Source organism: Sciurus vulgaris (assembly GCF_902686455.1).
Source record: "Sciurus vulgaris genome assembly, chromosome: 11".
Classification (NCBI taxonomy): Eukaryota; Metazoa; Chordata; class Mammalia; order Rodentia; family Sciuridae; genus Sciurus; species Sciurus vulgaris.
This window is the reverse complement of record NC_136472.1, coordinates 125,779,045-125,799,691: the sequence shown is the minus strand read 5'-3', so window position 1 is coordinate 125,799,691 and position 20,647 is coordinate 125,779,045. Positions and strand designations below refer to the sequence as shown.

At 38.6% G+C, this 20,647-nt stretch overlaps 1 protein-coding gene across 4 annotated transcripts in view; it reads right to left on the bottom strand.

Annotated features, from left to right (window-relative positions):
• APLP2 (amyloid beta precursor like protein 2) overlaps positions 1-20,647 on the bottom strand; it is a 62,202-nt gene that overhangs the window by 21,513 nt on the left and 20,042 nt on the right. For all 4 annotated transcript variants that reach the window (XM_079102848.1, XM_079102850.1, XM_079102851.1 and 1 more), the window contains exons 2-6: positions 13,006-13,179; positions 12,029-12,152; positions 2,896-3,008; positions 1,448-1,647; positions 835-1,034 (exon numbers count right to left, since the gene is read on the bottom strand). In XM_079102848.1, coding sequence (XP_078958974.1) covers positions 835-1,034; positions 1,448-1,647; positions 2,896-3,008; positions 12,029-12,152; positions 13,006-13,179 — 811 coding nt within the window. The remainder of the gene's footprint in view (positions 1-834; positions 1,035-1,447; positions 1,648-2,895; positions 3,009-12,028; positions 12,153-13,005; positions 13,180-20,647) is intronic.

Genomic DNA, 20,647 nt, shown 5'->3' with positions numbered 1-20,647 from the left:
TTAGTTTAAAAAAAAAAAAAAGCTTTTTGGCGCCATCTGAGTCTAGATTGATACATGAATTAACAAAGAGGAATTTCTCATCTCATAGCCTCATGAGTCTCTCATTTTTATCTGTTTAGTGGAGACAGTTGCCTGGTTTGTCTATTTTGTTGGTTTCAAGGACCAAAGGAATCAATGCAGGCAGAAAGGTTATGTTAAGTGGTGACACCCCCAGCAAACACTGAAGTGCCGGGCAAGGACAAGTGTTCCTATTTTCACTTTCTCCAAGATGAATCATAAATTTCTAGACCTGTTAAGTAATTTTCTCCCAGTGGGTTTTAAATAATCCTTCAGATCCTAACTGGTTTCAAATACACAATGAGCAGAAGCTATCTGCTCTCTACAACTATCACAACCTTTTCTTTGTTTTAATTGACAAGATCATTCAATTTCACCCTACCAGCTACCTGAACAGATAGATGCAGTAGCCCGCAGAAAGAAAAACTTAGCTATTCCATCCTAAAGCTAAGACCTGAGCAGTATTGAAGAGGGGAGCTCCCTTTGAGAGGAGAAAACATTTAAGGTTGGATGTGGAAGAATCCTGCTGACAAACCAATCGATACTGCCTCTTATTCTCTAACTGAATTCTTACAAAGCAAACTCTGAGTCAGTCCTGTATCTTCCTACTTACTGCTTACATGACTCCACCACTGCACAGAAAAGCTGGATTCTCCTTCAGTGAAGAAACACCACCTTTCCTTCTGAGACTTACCTGTGATTAATGGTGAATGCATACAAATTCTAAGTAAAGAATGATCGCATTGATTTTAAAACCACAGCTTTATACTGGGTTACCTTTAACATCGTGAGCAATTTCCTTGTCTGAAATAGCTCCCTCGCTGCTGGGTTCAGTTGGGTTCTCTTCATTGTAGTCATCTCCTTTAAAGGTGTCATAGTAGTAATCACGGTCTTCCACCACTTCCTCCCCTTCCTCATCCTCCTCATCCACAGCTGCTTCTGTGAAGTCTTCCAAATCTGTTTCAGTAGGAAATTCACTAAAGGCCACAATAAAAATAAAGGAAGGCTGATATCAATTCCTATACACAAAGCACAATGATTCCCTTCCCTATTCTCAAACACAAAAACAGAGACAGGAAATAAGCTCAACTTATATGTAACTGTGCCATGAAAGCCCTCAGCCTAACTACATCAGCAAAAGGGAAGAGTTAGTGAACAAAGACTGCACTAACTTGCAAAAAATAATGTGGCCCACAACAATGGAAAGCCAAAAGTCACAGGTATGTGTATGATCAGCTTTGAACAGAATGAAATGCAGGCTGAATCAACTCCAGCATAACAAGGGAATGGCCACCTTATCCAGAAGGGAGGAAGTAGCAGCCAACAGCCACTATTACAGAAGTGCTAACGAAAAGGCAAAATGATTTCAGAACTCAGGACCAGAGTTTACCTTTTATAAATATCATAGTCTTCCTCTTCCTCCTCTTCTTCCTCTTCCTCCTCTTCCTCTTCTTTTGACACAGTAGAGTCAACAGAGTCAAAAACCTTTGTCTGAGGGCAGCATACGTATTCAGTGCCATGAAACTGGTCTACTCCACAAGGCAGCAGCATGCCGTAGCTATATAAGGTCATTCCCTGAGTCAGACATGCCTAAAGGAAAACCACAGACCACATCAGATCATACTCCACAGAGACTTCTGATCCCTGTCTTTATCTGAAAGAAACCTTCATCAAATCACTAGGTAATGCTTTCTCTTACAGACACCAACTTACAATCAAAAAGTTGTGATGTTGTAAGATTTATTAACCAGGCACAGTACATGCCTATAATTCCAGTTACTTGGAACACTGAGGCAAAAGGATCACAAATTTGAAGACTGCCTGGAAACAATATCATCTTAAAAATAAAAAGGGCTGGGGATGTAGCTCAGTGGTTAAGTGCTTGCTTAGTATGTGTGAGGCTTTGGGTTCAGTCCCCAGTAACTCAAAAAAAAAAAAAAAGGCTATAAATTGTACTTAAAGAGCATCATCTGAGGGGGCTGGGGATGTAGCTCAATTGGTAAAGTACTTGCCTCACAAGCGCAAGGCCCTGGGTTCAAATCCCCAGCACCGTATTAAAAAAAAAAAAAAAAAAAAAAAAAAAAAAAAAAAAAAAAAAAAAAGCATCATCTGAGCCAAAACAACTGAAAGTCCTAATGTGGGAAAAAAATTTAAAAACTTATGGAAATAGGAGTTTCTTCTACTGACTATCAACACCCTCTAAAGATGACTATCACTGGTATAGGTACTAATTCAGAATTTGAATAAAGACTACTGACTGGAGAACCAAACAAACTACAGATAACCAGAGTAAGTGTCCATCTCCACCAGAACAGAGAAATGGCAACCAATCCTGTCATGTACATTCCATATCCATATTTTCTAGAATTGGCTATTTCTACACAGTCCTTAATAGAAAGGGTCAGGATGCCTTCACGGAAGCCCTGCTGAAAGCATGTACTACCCTGCTTAACAGTCTTTTGATCTCGTGTGTGTGTGCGTGCTGAAGATCAAACTTCAAGCCTATAAGCAAATACTCTATTAACCAAGCTATACCCTGCCCAAATGAAGAGAGAAACCACTATTTTCTTTTTTTGTGGTGCTGGGGACAGAATCCAGAGTCTGGGGAATACTAGGTGAGTACTCCAAATGAGCTACATTCTAGTCCTATAATAGCTTTAATTTTAGAAGTTGGACAATCCATGCTGTACTTTATACAAAAACATCTATTCCTCTCCCATGTATTTTTAATTTAGGAGATAGAAGTAATTAAAGAAAAGCATGGTGAGGTTTGGACACCAATATTACCTTCTCTTCTAACAGGTACAACACTTCACTTTTCCCCATCCATTCTCTTACCTCTTTGACTACTGTATGCCAGTGCTGGTGATTCTCACACACCTCCATCCGCTCTTTGTGAAAAAACTGGCACTTTTCTGGAACTAGCAGAACATCACTTACAAATTCACCCACTGGAAAAAAAAACCTTTGTCAGAGGCAAATCTAATTATGACTCAAGAGAGAAAGGACCTACATTGCAGATTAATGACAGTTACACAGCCAGGTGTATACAAAAGCAGATGTAAGCACAAGAAATCATCAATGCATCAGGGCCATGATGCCAGCAGCTTTCCTAATGTTTCCCTAACCACAATCCCTTGCAGTCCCATTGTAGGCTTTCAGCAACACATGACAAGGGGACATGAATAGGATCCCCCTCCTAAGACCATCTCAAATACATACACAGTCACTCCCCTGACCTCTGGGCACTTTGGGAACAATATTCCTAACCTCTTATTTCCCTATATTGGCCCTTACCTGTTCTAATAACAAAATGCCCAGGAAACTAAGACTTGGTGTTCTCTTGAAGTATACATGAACCTACACTAGACAAATTGATTCAGACAGAATCATCAACGGATATTTAATTACAAAGAGGCAAAGGTGACTTTACAATGAAAATTTCTAGCAAAACTACCCTACCAAGGTGACCAACTGAATGTCATTGATAACAGGCAAGTTGATATGGGTGCTGTCCTGAGAAAAGAATATCAATATTACCTACACAGAATTATAACGAAATATATTCATGATAAAACAGTAAAACAAACCCAAATTCTGGAATGTTCTGTTAAACAAATGGCTTAGACTGAAAAAAGTCACTATCATTAAAGATTTATAAAAATAGACTGTGAGGAGTTGTTCTAGATCAAATGTAAGGTGGGATCATTTTTTTAAAAAAGAGGCTATAAAGGGCATTATTTGAACTTTATAGAAATTTCCAAAGTGTGATAAAATGTATTGTCATGAAAAAGACTGTCCCCAGTCTTAGAAGACACAAACTAAAGTATTTAGAAGTGAACTTTTGGGCTGGGGATATAGCTCAGTTGGTAGAGTGTTTGCCTCACATGCACAGGCCCTGGATTCAAAGAGAGAGAAGTGAACTTTTAGGATGTCCAAACTTACTTTCAAATGGTTGATAAACTAAAGAACGTCTTTCTCTCTCTCTAGCGCGCATACGCGCACACACACACAAATTAGGCAAAACTGGAAAATCTAGGTAAAGAGCATAAAGGAATTCACTATTTTATTTTTATCTTTGGGTCTTAACCTTTGGTGGGGGTGGGGGTGTGTATCTGATTTGTTTCCAGATAAACAGGGGTGAGGGGCAAGAGCACAGATGACGTGATACTGGCTCCTGAACTGATGGTCACTATATAGCTGCGCAATGTGGGTTTACTGTACTTCTACTGTCTCCGTTTGAATATGTTTGTAACTTTCCATAATAAAATGCTGAAGTGCACGTTTGCGTATACACGAGTGTGTGTATCTCACTGCATTATTGCTTAAATTCTGAATCAGTAGTATAAGGGCGAACTCAGTAATTTACTTCCCAGGTGATTCTGATTCATGAGCCATATGTTCCATACAGGATCTAAGTGAAGGAAAAGATATAAAAGGAGGGATATGTGTTTTGCTCAAGGCAAGATGCAATAATTAGGGAGGGGCATGGAAGAAAAAAAGCAGGCAGGCTAACATCTGAGGTGAAGGGGAGTAAAGGTAAGTATAGTACAAAAGTAAAGTCAGTCCTTCTACAACCCTACTGATACAAGAAAGGAGTTATTTATGTTTTAAGTTGGAGCAGGAAATACAGTTTCCCAGCATGAAAACAGTGTTACACATGGCAGTTAGGTTTTATAACATTTATCAGTAAAGGGACTTTTGGGGTCAAATTGCTCCATTTGACCTGAAATCAGGAATGTCAGGGAAAGCCAGGTAAGAGTGTTGCTTCCAAGGACCCTGAAGGCCCTAGAGCAGTCAGAGCTTATATACAAGCTTTACTCATCAACTGGACATTCAACTTCATTTTGTTTAAAAATGACAAAAACTCTTGGTAAACAAGGATCTCTTCTCTCAGGAAAAACAATCGTGATGTTCAATCTAAATACTATAAATCTAATACTTAAATTCTGGCATCCAATCGCCAGTTAACATTGTTTAACTGACAATTTTGTATTACCTAGGCATTTTTCTACTTGTTAATTTATGACAAAAAACACCAAAAGCATATACTTAAGAGCCACTGTATACAGGGTTAAACACCAGGGTTCATGAGATTATGCTGCAAAAATGAACAACATGCTGTAAATTTCAAAACACAAAACATTTTATATATACATATTACAATTGCAATACATAATGATACACAATAACAATGGGATAGAACCCTATAGAAGGAATAAACTTTGTAGTATTTTAGCTCTTTATTTAAAAAAAAAAAAAAAAAAAAAAAAAAAAGGTAGAGGGCTGGGAATATAGTTTAGTGGCAACTCAGCACTTGCCTAGTGTGCCTGAGGCCATGGGTTCAATCCCCAGCACCACAATGAATGAATGAAAATGAATGACAGATAAAGCAAACATGGCAAAACACTGAAACACTGAAGAACTTTAAAGCTAGATGGTGTGTACATGAGTGACCATCATATTTTAACTTTTCAGGATGCTTGAAATGTTTCAGAATTAAAATGAAAATTTTAAATCAAAACGTTTTTGTAAATGCCAGAGATTTAATGAAATAATTAACTCTATTCCAAACTACAAAATTAAATACTAATCTATGCTATTCTATGACTCAATCTGACATCTAAAAACCAGAATAAACATACCACTGAATTTTAAAACCAAAATCTAAACATTAAAAAAAGTTAAAAAAGAGAACTCTTCAACAATTGATTCTAAAAATATACCCTAAGGAAATAAAGCAAGTGAACAAAGATATATTACAATGCTATTAATTAAAAATTTAAAAAAAAAACCTACTCAGAACCAACTTAAACATCCATCCATAGGGAATTATTTACATGATGGTACCAACGTGCAATAGAATAACAGGGGTTCCTAAGAAATATGGTTTGTGTCTGTATTTAACATGGAAAAATTTCCCTGAGTTTTGATTATCTTTAAAAGCATTAAACAAAAGTAATAAACACACGCCATATATCCTTAAGCCCTTCTTGTTTAGGGTGGTTAACTTCTAAGGTCAGTTTGACTTTTACCCAAGATGTGTGTAACACATAATAGATGTTTACTAAATGAGAACTTAAAAAGAAATGCATATGGAGTATGATCCCATTAAGAATAAACAAATGCGGCAGAGGGTGGGGCAGGGGAGTGGTCCTTGTTTTGTTTTTGAGATAAGGTCTCACTACAGTGGCCCAGGCTGGCCTTGAACTTAAGATTCTTCCATCTCAACGTCTCAAGTTATGTGATTACAGCTGTGCATCCTGTGGCTGGTTTTGGGAGTCCGGGGAGAAAAACTAAAAGTATACACATTTCTACATGTATCCAAAGAAAAACTTATACACCAAAATGTTAGTCATGGTTGACTGAGTTCAAAAATGGAAATGACTTTTTGCCCTTTCCCCCACACTGCATTTATTGAAAAAAACTTCTAAAAAGTAAACTGAAAGAGGAAACACATTTCAATTCCAGCATCCGTTCTATCATTTCATTGCAAATTTCTGCCTTTGTTAAAACTATCAGAAGCTTCTGGGGGAAAAAACTTATCTAGGAAGATCAATATCGGTTGGTTTATACAACACTGAAATGGTTTGGTTTCACTATATCCAAGTTTGTAGTAAAAATCCTCAGTTTAACCTGTTGGAGTACAATATAATGGCCATAATTTTCTAAGCCACAAAACAAACAAAGCTATATTATTTTTGCTGTTCAATGAATAGGGCAATACAGCAAAACCTAACCTACACAATTTCAGATAAGTTTCAGTTATATCTCCAACCTCTATTTACTCTATTCATTCCCTGAGATTCAGTTTTTCTTTCATGACACATCACTCCAGCAGGGGCATGGCAGTCTTCCAGGTTTTAAAGCTTTTTCAGAGTTGCTGAAATTCCTTTCAGAATAGCAAAGGCTATCTACTTGGGGAAGCCCCCAACACTAACATCCAAATGTGTAAATAAACCTACTGCAAAAGTACTCTCCAGTCGCAAGCTGCAAACAAGAACACCATGTCATTTATACATCTGTTGGAGGCTACTGCCCAGGTGGAAGAAAACAGCCTAAAGCCATGACAAGTAGGAGCCGTTGTTGGTAGATGTCTTTGAGGTAAAGAATGCTCCAAGAACTAACTCAAGCATCCAAGCAGAAACATTCACCTTGCACAAGGTCCACGCTGGCAACAGAACATGTTTGGAGCTATTGTGAATTCAAGGACTAGACGACTGAGAAAGGAAAACCTACAGTGGAAAGCAAGCTACTCCAACACACCAACAACTGCTGAGACTGCAGCTCAACGCCTCTGTGACTGGTATCAAGTGGGGACTTTTTGGTAGTCTTCCCAGTGCAGTTAACATTCCCTGTCCAAATCTCCATCCAAAGATGACCCAAAACAAATGTAAGTCCAGTCATGGACTTACAGAGCTCTGTTCTTCAGTACAAGAACCAGTATACACATAAACATTAGAGATGACTAGACTCCCTCCCCACCCCCCGCCCCATAATACCTCTGCCCCCACCCCTGAGTACTGAGAATTGAACTCAGGACCTCACTGGGATGGTAAGTAATATAATATAAAGCTGCTCCCCTGCCCTTTATGCTGCAGTCATTTCCCCACCTTCCAACTTACAACCTAGCTTGTCAGTCTGTAATCCCAGGTGTGCTTGGGAGACTGAGGCAAAAGAATTGGGAGTTCAAAGCCAGCCTCAGCAATTTAGTGAGGCCCTAAGCAACTCAGCAAGACCCTGTCTCTAAGTAAAATATAAAAAAGGGCTGGGATGTGGCGGGTGAGTGGAAGGAAGGGAAGGGTACTACCCAACAACACAATAACAGGCAAACAAAAATGATGTCCAAAGCCAGATGTAAGACATCCAAATCAATTAATAAAGACACCAACCTGGTAATACGTACCTTATTTTTCCCGAGTCCATCATACCTCACCCTTCCTCTGACTATGCTTTGGATTTGCTAAGCAGCAATATCTTAAAGGAGGTTTCAGGACTTAAGCCATACACATTATTGCACTCTCTCTTCCAACATATAGCATTCTTTTTAACTCTGGTATGGGGAAAAGAGCTCAGGGGCACTTTTCACTGAGCTACATTCATGCCCCCCCCCCTTTTTTTTTTTTTAATTTTGAGACGGGTTCTCCCTAAATTTCTGAAGCAGGCCTTGAACTTCCAATCATCCTGCCTCAGCCTCCTGAGTCACTGGGATTATAGATGTGTGCCACCATCCCCAGTTAAAGTGCATACTTTAAAATGGGTAAATTGTACAGTATGTGAATTGTACTTCAACTAACCCAATTTTTTAAAAAGCCAAGATTTGGTTATGGGGATAGCAGGCAAAGAAGGAAATATACAGAGAATACTGAAATTTGAGTGATCACTACAAAGTCATTGATTTTAATAGACACTCACAGGTTGATAAGGAAATGTAGCCTTGGGGGTATCTGGACATGTAATATATACATGTACTTCTTAGCTCTGTTTATTGAGTATGCCCAGAAACAATAACACCCTGATCAGAGGTAAGCATTCCTAATGCCCCGATCCCCAGTACCCCAGGATCCTGGTTTCTGCTATCATTCCCAATAAGAAACCAAGATTTTTTGAAGAAATGGATTACTCCAGGCATGGGCAAGGGAAAATCCAGAATGCACTTAGAGAATCTTTTGTACCAGAAAGTAAGCCCTCAAAGAATGACAGGGACATGTTAAAAGGATACAGGAAACGGCATAAAATGGCTTCCACAGTTTCAAATCTAGACAATAAGTACATAATGAAATAACTGAAATCTGACACCATCTGCTTAAAGTTAGCTTTTGTATCCCTATGACCAAAGTACCCTACAAGAAAAAGAGGAAGGAAAGTTTATTTGGGGCTTATGGTTTCAGAAGTCTCAGTCCATGGATAGCTGACTCCATTTTTCTGGGCCCAAAGTGAGGCAGCATATCATGGGAAGTGTGTGAAGAAGGGAAGCTGCTCCCATCACGGTAGCCAGGAAGCAGAAAGAGAGAGGGGATAGGGGGCTACAGGGAAGATGCACCCTTCTAGGGCATAGCACCAGTAACACCTCCTTCAGTCATGTCCCACCTGCCTATAGTTACCACCCAGTCAGTCCATTCAAGCTAGCATGGACTAATTATGTTACAGCTCTCATAATTCAATCATTTGACCTGTGGATATTTCTGCATTAACACAGAGCTTTTGGGGAACATCTCATATCCAAACCATAACAGCATCTTAGCCAGCTGATAAAAATTATCAACAATAACAGAACAAACTGACATCATGCAACTACTAATACAATACAAAATTCTGTCATTCCTCTCAAAAATGCATAAACTAAATGAAGCATGGAACAAGGAGTGGTAGATAACAAGGCAGGGCTAAAGCCAAGGGTCAACAGATTTTGGAAGGTGATTACTACTATTATTTTTTTGTACTAAGGATTGAATCTAGGGCCTCAGGTATGAGTGCTCTACCACTGAGCTAACCCCAGCCCTTTTCCTTTTGAGACAGGGTCTCACTAACGTGCTCAGCATGGCCTTGAACTTGTGACCCTCCTCCCTCACCCTCCCAAATAGCTGGGATTACAGGTGTATGTAATACAGGTATATTACAGGTATATGTCACCATGCCCAAGAAGTTTCAAAATTATTTTAGGTAAATAAGAAATACTAAAGAGTTTTACATACAGAAAGGACACAATTTGATTTTCACTTTAGATCACCCAAGGGCAACAGGCTGGACGACAGAACTCAGAAATACATGGAGGCTTGCTGTCACAATTGAGACAAGAAGGTACCAAAGCCTGAGTTAGAGCAGTGAGAATCTGATGGAGGACATAATCCAGGAATTTACAAATTTCCTCAACTAACAGCACCACAAGCATTTCCATTTTTTCACAGCACCCTAGGCCAAAAAAATATTTAAAGATAAGTAGTTGGGTCAAAAAACAAACTCACTAAGTATTTGTATCCAACCACTAAGTGCATATTGGTCACTGCACAACTCCCTCCATACTGCAATCAGACTGATTATCACACCCTTATTTCTTCTTCTACAGTGATTTTAATGGGATGCTTGCTTTTGTCCACAGGAACCACTGAAAACACAGCTTCATAAAGACATGAAGTCTTCACAAGACAAATAATGTGAAATACAACTACCTCCAGTAGTAGTCTGCAGAACATCTGACATATGTCTCGTTTCCCTTACAAATAAAATATATCCTGCAATACCCTTTTTGAGTTTCTTGCAACCCCTGGGGTACTCCAGAGCAGTTTGGGGATCATGGATATAAGCCATATATGAGAGGTAAAAAGGTGACTTTAAAACTGAAATGGGTCAGGCATGGTGGCACATACCTGGTAATCCCAGCAGTTCAGGAGGACCAGAGGTTTAAAGCCAGCCCCAGCAACTGTGTGTGCAAGGTTATAACCAACCTACTGAGATCCTGTCTCAAAATAAAAGACTGGGGATATGGTTAAGCGGCTCTGTGTTCAATCCCTGGTTTGAAAAATAAATAAATAAATAAATAAATAAATAAATAAATAAATAAAACAACTGAAATGAATATGGGGAGATAAATGATACTAGAAGAATCATATAGGTCCCAGGTTTCACTTGGAAGTCTAGATGCACAGTAGAGCTGGCAGGTAACAACAAACAGGAAGATTAGAATGCAAAGTCTTTAGAGGGAAGGATGCAAAACAATTTTAAGTACTTCCTATTGTCCACAAATATTCAAAAATAATCTCTTAGCCTGGGAGTGTAGCTTAATGGTAGAGTGCTTGCCCAGAATGCCTAAGGTCCTGGGTACAATATTCAGCATGGCAAAACACACAAACGCATACTTTATATTTATCTCGTTTCACTTTTAGTTGAAAATGTCACAGAGAATGAATGAAACCTCACAGAGATTTCTCAGAGCCAAATGGAAAGAAAGAACATCCTTAAAATGCATCATACAAAAATTTGTTTCACACTACAAGATGCTCAATTTTAAAGTAAATGGTGTTATGCATGCACAGTGTCCCTCTTTCCCCACACTGAGTGTTCTTAAAACTAAGTTAACTGCTGAGTATTTTAAATACTGTTCCTTCAAGTGCTTATTCTTCCTGTTCCTTGCTAAATGTTAGACAAAGAAAAGTAGCATTCTACTTTGCTGTCTGTAGTTCAAGAAAATGTTTTAACAAAGAGACAGAGGGAAATAAGTATAACTGACATTTCAAGATAGATGTATCTACAGAATAACTCAAGATGTCTCTGTTAATGCCATATCTATGTTAAGATTATCATGGATCACTTAAGTACATTTTTTCCCTTTTATCCATCTATGACCAAATCTGTTCCTCAATCGCCCAGACTCCAGATTTGTGAGCATCATTCAGAGGAGGAATAGTTAGGATGACTACACTCACTAAATAACAACCCTGTTTCTGAATAATACACTGTCAAAGCTTTACTCAAGTTGGCTCCAAATGCAACACCACCAATGGCATCATAAACACCTCAGTAAGCCCCAAACCCTTCAGAATGGCAGGTTCCACAGCATCTGGCCCTGGCATCTGTTACTATGAGTCACCTTTTCTTCTCCTGAACACTACCAGAAGTCTGGTATAATGCAGATGAAGTAAGGGAGACAGAAGACTCTTCCTTGGACTGCTTTTTTAGCACCCCTCTCTACTATCACTGTCAAACATTAATTTCAAATTGTTAATAAGAGGGAAAAGCTGGACTGCTCTTGGGCAGCACTCTTACTTATACATCCTCTAGACTGAGGATGTCTACAATGGAAGAGGCAGTTAGTAATCACTGAGAAATCAACCACCAACATGGGAAAGTGTGCCTATACAAAGGACAAATTTCCTAGTAAGTTCATCTTTACAGATGCAGATACTTCACTGTATGCCTAGAGAAAAATTTAAAGAAGAGGGGCACTTTCTGAAAAGTAACTCAAAACACTTACCAAGACACTTGAAAGGTATAACAATGTGATTCTTGCACTGTTTTTTGTCCCTCCGGCACCAATTGTCGATACTGACAGGCTGGTTTGCTTCCATCACATTTGTGATCTTTAATTCTGGATACATCTGTTAAGGAAAAAAACATGCAAATACAATAAATTGACCTGCAGATGGACGTGCACTTTCAACTAAGGATAAGTAGCCTCTAATCTTATTCTACGTAAATCTGAAGTTCCACTCCACCACCCCTGTGGTTCCAACTTAAGTCACGAAGTAAAAAGATATGAACTATTAGTTTTCCTTTGACCAGTTAGATTTCTGACTACTCTCACGCATGCTCTTTTAATAAGCAATTTGTATTTAAGGACAAACAAAAGCAGCAGGCTTTCAACTCAAAACAAATCCAACTGGTATCAAGTTCCTTTACAGGGCATGGGTAAATCACCGAGTTAGGCAAGTCTATGGAAATATCCGTCAATGAAATTACAGAACGATATTTCACTCCTGGCCCTATATGTTGGCCTTGGTAAGAAGTTAAAACATCTCACTCTCTTTGAACATCCTTTTCTCTTTGGACCAAACAGGAAGCTAAGTCAGATTTAAGATGATCACTTACAATACTGGTGACTTTCTATTAGCAAGTAGAAAACAAGCATACATACACGGGACATGTTTTGCTTTCCATCTTCCCAAGACTGATAGGAAGCACCCAAGTACCCAAGCTGTGCTTCTATAGAACTTGCCAAGTTTCTGGAGTATTCCTTCTGGAAGGAACTGAGACCTCACAAAGCACACAGGCAAAGCCTTTGAGAGATCTCAGTCATACCACACATTTAGAAGCAAAAGGCCTGGGGCTCCAGTTATTGGCATCTTGTCCTAAGTCAAAGAATGTTAGAATATCTATTTTCAAGGTAAACAGATTCAATTCTGACCCAGAAAAGAAAAAAGGGTAGTTTTAACTGCCTGACAACAATCTTACCTCCTGACAGTACTGAAGAACTTCTTCTTTTGTTCCAAAGCAGCTCTTGGTGCCTGTTGGGTCAGGCTCCCATTTCCCAGTCTGGATATTAACATGCATATTTAATTTCCCACAGAACATTGCAATTTGTGGCTCGGCAACAGCAAATCCTGTCCCAGCATTGGCCGCAAGAGCCTACCAAAGAAGGTGGAAAAGTCCAGGATTACTACAAAAAGGTTGGCAGAACAGTCATTCAGTGGTTTGTGACAAAATTGACTTTTTTGATAAAGTTTGTTATTTACTAATTTTATCTTCATATAAAAAACCTTTTCCATAGAATTTTAAAATGACCTATGGACATCTAGGCTCAAAGAGAAAGGTCAATTGGAAATCTAGACCCCAATTCCAACCTGGGATACTTCAAACCTGAGAAACTACAACCTGACTGCAGTCTACCCTACTACAAGCAAATCTATTCATTTCTTCATATACCAAGTCACCAAAATAGAGAACGGTTCAAGTTCCAGTAATTTTACTTAATTCACTCATACAACAATAAAAGTTTTATTAAGCAATTATTTTGAAGGCAATGTGCTAAATGCTTAGCACACGAGGATGAACAAGTCGTGCTCCACTCTCTCAGTGCTCTTGGTCTAATGCACAGTCAAAATTCACACAAAAATGTGATTATATTCCCAGTTCTAAGGAGGAAAAGAACAGAGTGCTGAGAAAATATACAGAAAGGTATCTGACCCAGAGTTGGATAGAAAGATGATCAAAGAATCTTCCTGAAAAGAGTGAAGCTTGAATAGAGCTTTGGGCATCTTCCATAGAGAAAATGTAATCATGAGGTAGAGAAAAGGTGGAGAGGAATGCAAAAATAGTTCTAGACAGTCTGTAAATGGAAAGAATTCATCTTTTTAAAAAATATTTAGTTGTAGATGGACACAATACCTTTATTTTATATATTTCTTTTTATGTGGTGCTGAGGATCAAATTCAGTGCCTCATATATGGTAGGCAAGCCCTCTAACCACTGAGCTACTAACCCAGCCCAAGAATTTTAGTCTTTATCACTAGAAATGTTGAGAGATTTTAAGCACAAAGTTACTACTTTCAAAATGTAACTCTGTTGCTTTTCCTGGTTGCAGGATGAAGAATGAACTCAAAGGAAAGCAGAGTGTAAGCAGGGAAATGTCTCAGAAAGTCAGAGGTATACAGTTCAAAAGGATGTGGTAGCTTGGGCTGAAGTGATATGGTAAGCTGAGATTCAAGAGCAAAAGGAAAATGGGCAAGACCTGAGGGCAAGTTAGATATGGCGGGGGAGAAAGAGGATGATGTCAATTTTGGCTTGTTACTATTTAGATCTTGATCCTCCCCCTAAAAGGTCCATGTGTTGAAAGTTTGGTGACTAGCCTGTGGTGTTATTGCAAAGTGGAGGAACCTTTAGGAGGTGGAGCCTAGTGGGAGGAAGTTAGGTCACTGGGGCATGCCCTTCAAAGGACACTGGGACCCCAGCCCTTCTTGTCTCTTTACTTCCCAGTCACCATGAGGTGAACAGTTTTTTCTGCCATGCAGTCTACCATGATGTTTTGCCACACCACACACCCAAAAGAACAGGACCCTACCAACCACAATCTGAAACCTCTACACTGAGCCAATATAATCCTTTTCTCCTTTTTAGTTTGATTATCTCAGGTATCTTATTACAGTAATGCAAAACCAACTACCATAGTCTGCATTATTCAACATGTGGGGGCATCATTCATGGAAACTTCCTGAGCTGGGTATAACTTGTGCCTACTGCTCAAGCTACTTTGGAAGTTGATGCAGAAGGACTGCATGAGCCCAGGAGTGAGGCCAGCTTGGGTAACAAAGATCAATCTCAGCTAAGCTGACCTAAGCTACCATTTTCCTTCTTTTGGACTGTTCACCTTTGACTTCCTGAGCCTTTCCCTTCCTCCACTCTTGCTTCCTATTAGTCCACTCTTCATTACATGTTTACAGATCTCAGCAACTAAAGAGGATGAAGCAGAAGAATCACAAGTTTAAGCCCGGCCTTCGTAACTTAACAAGACCTGTTTCAAAGGAAGTTTTTTTTTAAAAAGGCTGGGGATGTAGCTCACTGGTAGAGAGCCCCTGGGTTCTATCACCAGCATGGAAGGGGAGGGAGGAAGGGAGGAAGGGAGGAGGGATGGAGGGAGGGAGGGAGGGAGGGAGGGAGGGAGGGAGGGAGGGAGGGAAGGAAGGAAGGAAGGAAGAAAGGAGAAAAAAGGGAATTCCATTAAGTTTATCTTTTGTTGGATTTGGATAAAAATAATTATATATTCCATAAAGACTTTGGTCAGTATCCTCTTGTTATATGACCAGAACTATTAATAATCTCAGAAATTATAGGCAAGAAATACCATTTAGGAATTATGGTGGTAAGTCTCCTGCAAAGAAACAAGCACAGAGGTGCAGCTAGTATTATACTTGTCCACCCATTTGTAGGAATGTGTTCTACTAGTAGATGCCTGAAACCAGAGTACTGAACCCTATAAGTAATGTTTTTTCTATGTAGACACACACCTATGATAAAGTTTAATTTATAAATTAGGTATAGTATGAAATAAGCAACAATTGCTAATAATAAAATAAAACAGAGCTTATTAAAATCAGCCTCCTTTCCACTCAGGAGAAGGAAGCACAAATACCTGCTGGATCACTATAGAAAAGCTAATTTGGAATTAAAATGTAGTCAAGATCTATGAAGGTTGGGAAATACTCAATTAAATCCAACAAACAATTAGCACTTTTATTAATTAAACTGATTGTAGTCCTGCTGTGATCAACAATCATTTATTAAAAGAGAAGGTCCCAGTTCCTATGCCTTCAGTAAAATTGCACATGAAGCTACAGACTGATGTGAATTCCTGCTTCCCTCAAAGAAGGAAAAAAAATTAAAGATATCTGAAGAAAGGAACACATACTTATGTACAGGAAATACTATAAATTCAAACAATGTGTTTAATGCAAACAATACATTAAAAGGTATAGAGGATGCACAAGACAAATGTGCTTAATTATCACAATGAAGTTCAAGATGTGCACCAAAGGAAGAACCTCTTTTTGGGCTTAGGATGTAGATCAGTCATAGAGAGCTTGCTTAGCATGAGGGAGACCTGCATTTCACCCCCACCAGAATAACAAAAGGCGGCTCTTCTTTTGCAATTCGTAACTAAGAATTTTGGTTAGAAATCTGGATTATGATACAGAAGAAAATGGATATATACAGAGAAAAAGGCAAAGAAATCCCAGGGGACTTCTTGTGTATACCAAAACCAGTACTACTCTTCCGAAGTTCTTTGTTTCCTACTTCAAATGCCCAGATAGAAATAAATGAAGAAGCGGGTGCAGTGGCCCACACCTGTAATCCAAGCAGCTCAGGAGGCTGAGACAGGAGGATTGCAAGTTCAAAGCCAGCCTCAGCAAAAGCAAGGCACTAGGCAACTCAGTGAGACCCTCTCTAAATAAAATACAGAATATGGTTGGCTCAGTGGTTGAGTGCCCCTGAGTTCAATCCCAAGTACCCCAAAAAGAGGGGAGGGGAGGGGAGGGGAGAAGAAATAAAAAAATGAAGAAAATTTAAGAAGACATAATAAATACGTAAATGAGAAAGTCAAATCGACAGGTCAGAAGGAATATGTTTTCTAAATTTACTACAAAAGATTCTGAGCAATGTTTTCTAAATTCTCTCTATGGCTTGTATACTTCAACATTAAACACAGCTACAGAACAGGATTTGGGGTAGAAGAATAGAGGGGCATGGGGAGAACATATACACCTTAAATTCCAAAAACAATACAAAGTAAGAAACAAGTGTCAATTTGTTATATGAGCTCACCCAAGCCACAGTCCTGGAGTGATCAAATTTAGTACAGGCAGACATTCATCAGCACCAAAGATTATGTTCCACATGTTACTCATTATGGTTGTTGGCTATAAGACCACAAGAGTTCCAAGAGTATAAAAGTTCAGTTTATGGGTCAACCACGGAGGTCAATACATCAGTAGTAAGTGCATTTGATCTCTGCACTGAGATGGTCAGCATTACCTTCCCTAAAGAGAATCTAAAATACCAGAGGTTAAAGCAACAGGAAGAAGAGCTAAACAGCAACAGATCCTCACAACAGTCACCACCAAGAAAAAGGAGAGTAACTGGAATCAATCCAGAAAGCTAATAAGCCATAGCGATTCACTTCTGAGTTCAGAAAGATTAATCCTTGTGGTCATGAGAGACTCTCAAGAAGATATCATTTGAAATATAAAAAGTCTCTGTGGACCCTGTCTAGGAATCAACTAATCAAACATACCCCAACCTTACCTAAAGTATGAGAGGTAACTTTTTCTATGTTTGGACTTCTTTACTTTGAAAATGCTCTTATTTAATGTGCTTTCCATTTTCTTAGGCAGACTGCGTGCCTTGATCCATTACATCAACATATAAATCAATCTGCTTCCTAATCTAACATGTTACAAATGGGATTTCACTGCCAAGTCAGCATTTCTGATATCCTGTGAACCTGGAATTCTCCATGAAAGAAAATTAATGCCCCATGTGTTGGCACTTAAGCCAGTCTTTGTGATCTATGCACATTGCAGCACTTTTAAGGCTTTGAAAACAAATTGCATCAATTGCTTTCCTAGTCAGTGCTTCCACTTTACTTAATAATTCATTCTTAATAAGAAATTCCATTTTATTAATTTAGCTTGGGGAAAAGAGTTTAGCTATCCAAGGACAGGAATTCAACTTGGTAAAAACTGCTTCTAGTAAGTTGGTTGAAACCCCGAAATAATTTCGAGCAATAAATATGTGAATATAATAAATCTAAATATGAACCTACGATAAATCAGGTCTCTTAATGACCACTTCAAAAGACACTACTCCTGGGGTCACCTAACCCCTACTTCCATTCCCTTCATAAAACTCATTCAGGACCAAGGCAGCACTCCTACTCCAAAGCCACGGTATAGGCTCAGTTATTTCTACCCTCACTAAAGCTATTGCCCCAAAATCAAATCAGCTCTAGGGCTTGTGAAAATGCCTGCTGCTATAAAGAGAGCACATACCAAAGAGCAGGAATTTGTCCTACTACGGGGCAGAACCATGTTTCCTTGGATGGGAAGGCATTGCTTTACAGACAGGCTCCACCCTGTGAAAGCAAGTCAACACAGTTCCAGTTTTAATAAACACTAATGAAGCAGATCTTCACAGTTCTAGTTACAACTGGAGGTTAGTGATTGCAGAAGATGTAACGCTCCTATACAAGTTAAAGAAAAAGTCAGTAAATGGCAATCTATTAAAAGATTTGAAGAACTTATATCTTCATTCCTGTTTATTCAAGTGCTGAAAGATAATTCATGATTCATAAATTATGATAACTTAATCTGAGTCCACAAGCCATCATGAAAGATTTACTTAATTGTATAAAGTGAAAAAAAATCCTGTTTTTAGTATACTTTAAAGGTATTTCCCCAAGGTATTTCTAAGTTATAAAAGTAAAGGCAATTACTTTAAAGTACAGATACCCATCAGAACATCAATGTTGCCAGGCACAGTAGTACTTTCCTGTAATCCCAGATACTCTGGGAGACTAAAACAAGAGGATCACAAATTAGAAGCCAGTCTCAGCAATTTAATGAGACTCTGTCCCAAAATAAAAAATAAAAAGGGCTGGGGATGTAGCTCAGTGTTTGCACCTCTGGGTTCAATACCCAACACACCTCCCTGCACCACACACACACACACACACACAAAGTTAACTTCCCCAGCAATAAGAAATTTAAGAATACTGCTCAAGGGCTGGGGAGGTAGCTCAGTGGTAAAGTGCTTGCTTAGCATGCATGAGAACCTGGGTTCCATCCCAAGGTCCAAAACAAAACTAAAAAAAAAATCAAGCAACAACAAAAGTTGATCAGGAAACACTGAGGGAATGTTGCAAATCGCAAGACTAAGCAGAAATGACAAGTAAATGCAGTATGGGAGCCTGGATAGAACCCTGGAATAGGAAAAGGACATTAGTGGGGAAACTGAAGCAATTATTTGCATAAGCTGTTCCAATGTAACATCCCTAGGTTTTTTTTTTTAATTGCTCTGAGTTACTTAAGATATTAGCACTAATGGGAGGCACAAGAAACTCAGTAGTATCTCTGAAACTATCTTTTATAAATAAATAGAAGTATCTTTTATTTAAAGTCTAAAATTAGTTCAAAATGAAATGCCTGGTGAGGACTGACAAAACATATTTTTAGGTCAAACAACAAAGCAGATTCAATACCTAAAAAAGCATATTATTTATTCCAAACACAGGCACATGTCCTAATGTAGTAAAGCTGCAGGTATACATATATTAAATTTTGTTTCTCTGCAATGAGAGGGCTATTATAATTCTGACCCGGGGTTATCATACAGAAATTCCACCTTGGTTGATATAAAAGAGGTGACTACAATTTGCACACTTTAGAGTATCTTCCGCAGCAAAGAACAGAAACCTTAAAAAGGGGGAAAAAAATTCAGGCTTCAAGTCAGGCATGGTGGTACATGCCTATAAACCCAGCTACTCAGGAAGTGAGGCAGGATTCCAAGTTGAAGGCCAAGCCTGCAACTTAGTGACATCCTGTCACTAAAGAAAATGAAAAGGGATAGGGATATAGCTCAGTGGAAGAGAGTTTGCCTAGCATGTGTGAGGCCCTGGGTCCAACCAATAAATAAATAAATAAATAAGCAAATAAATATTCAGGCCTCAAGCATTTCAATCCACTATCGGATAGAATAGCAAGATTCTTGTTAAGCATGTTCTAGTTTAAGCAATATGAATCAACCTCATTTTAAAAAAGGACAGTTTGAGCCAGGCATGGTGGCACATACATCTAAATCTTAGCAACCCAGAAAGCTGAGGTAGGAGGATCACAATTCACGGACAGGCTGGGCACCTAAGAGCTGTCTCAAAAAATAAAAAGGGCTGGGGATGTGCTTCAGTATATTAAGTGCCACTGGGTTCAACCCCAGTACAAAAAAAAAAAAGGCAGTTTGCATTATACCAATTGAAAATGCATGGCCTCTTTTTTATATTTGAACTTAATTCTAATTAGACATTGGTAAATTAAGTATAGAAGAAAAACTCCAAGTGTTAAAGGCTATTATTCTTATACAGATGTATACCAGCTGTTGGGCATTATTTTCAGAGGTAGTAATTTACACAAATAACCCCTACTTTCATTAGCGCTTTAAATATTAAAGCATAAATGAGGTATCATTTCCAAGATTGAAAATGGCTTAGCCTGTCTCCAAGGCTTTTTATAGGAACACAGTAATTTGTCCATCTGGATTTCACTGGTGTAGATCCAAGCACCATGATTTAATAGAGGTCTGTTTTTCACTATGTGTGAGATGAGAGTTAAGAGTTTTTATAAAGGAAGCTATTGAAAACAGACAATTACTTACAATATTTTTGTTTAAAAAGCGGGGGGGGGGGGGCTGGGGTTGTGGCTTAGTGGTTAGAGAGCTTGCCTAGAATGCATGAGGCACTGGGTTCGATTCTCAGCACCACATACAAATAAATGAATAAAATAAAGGTCTATAAACATCTAAAATAATATTTTAAAAAATAAAATAAATAAAA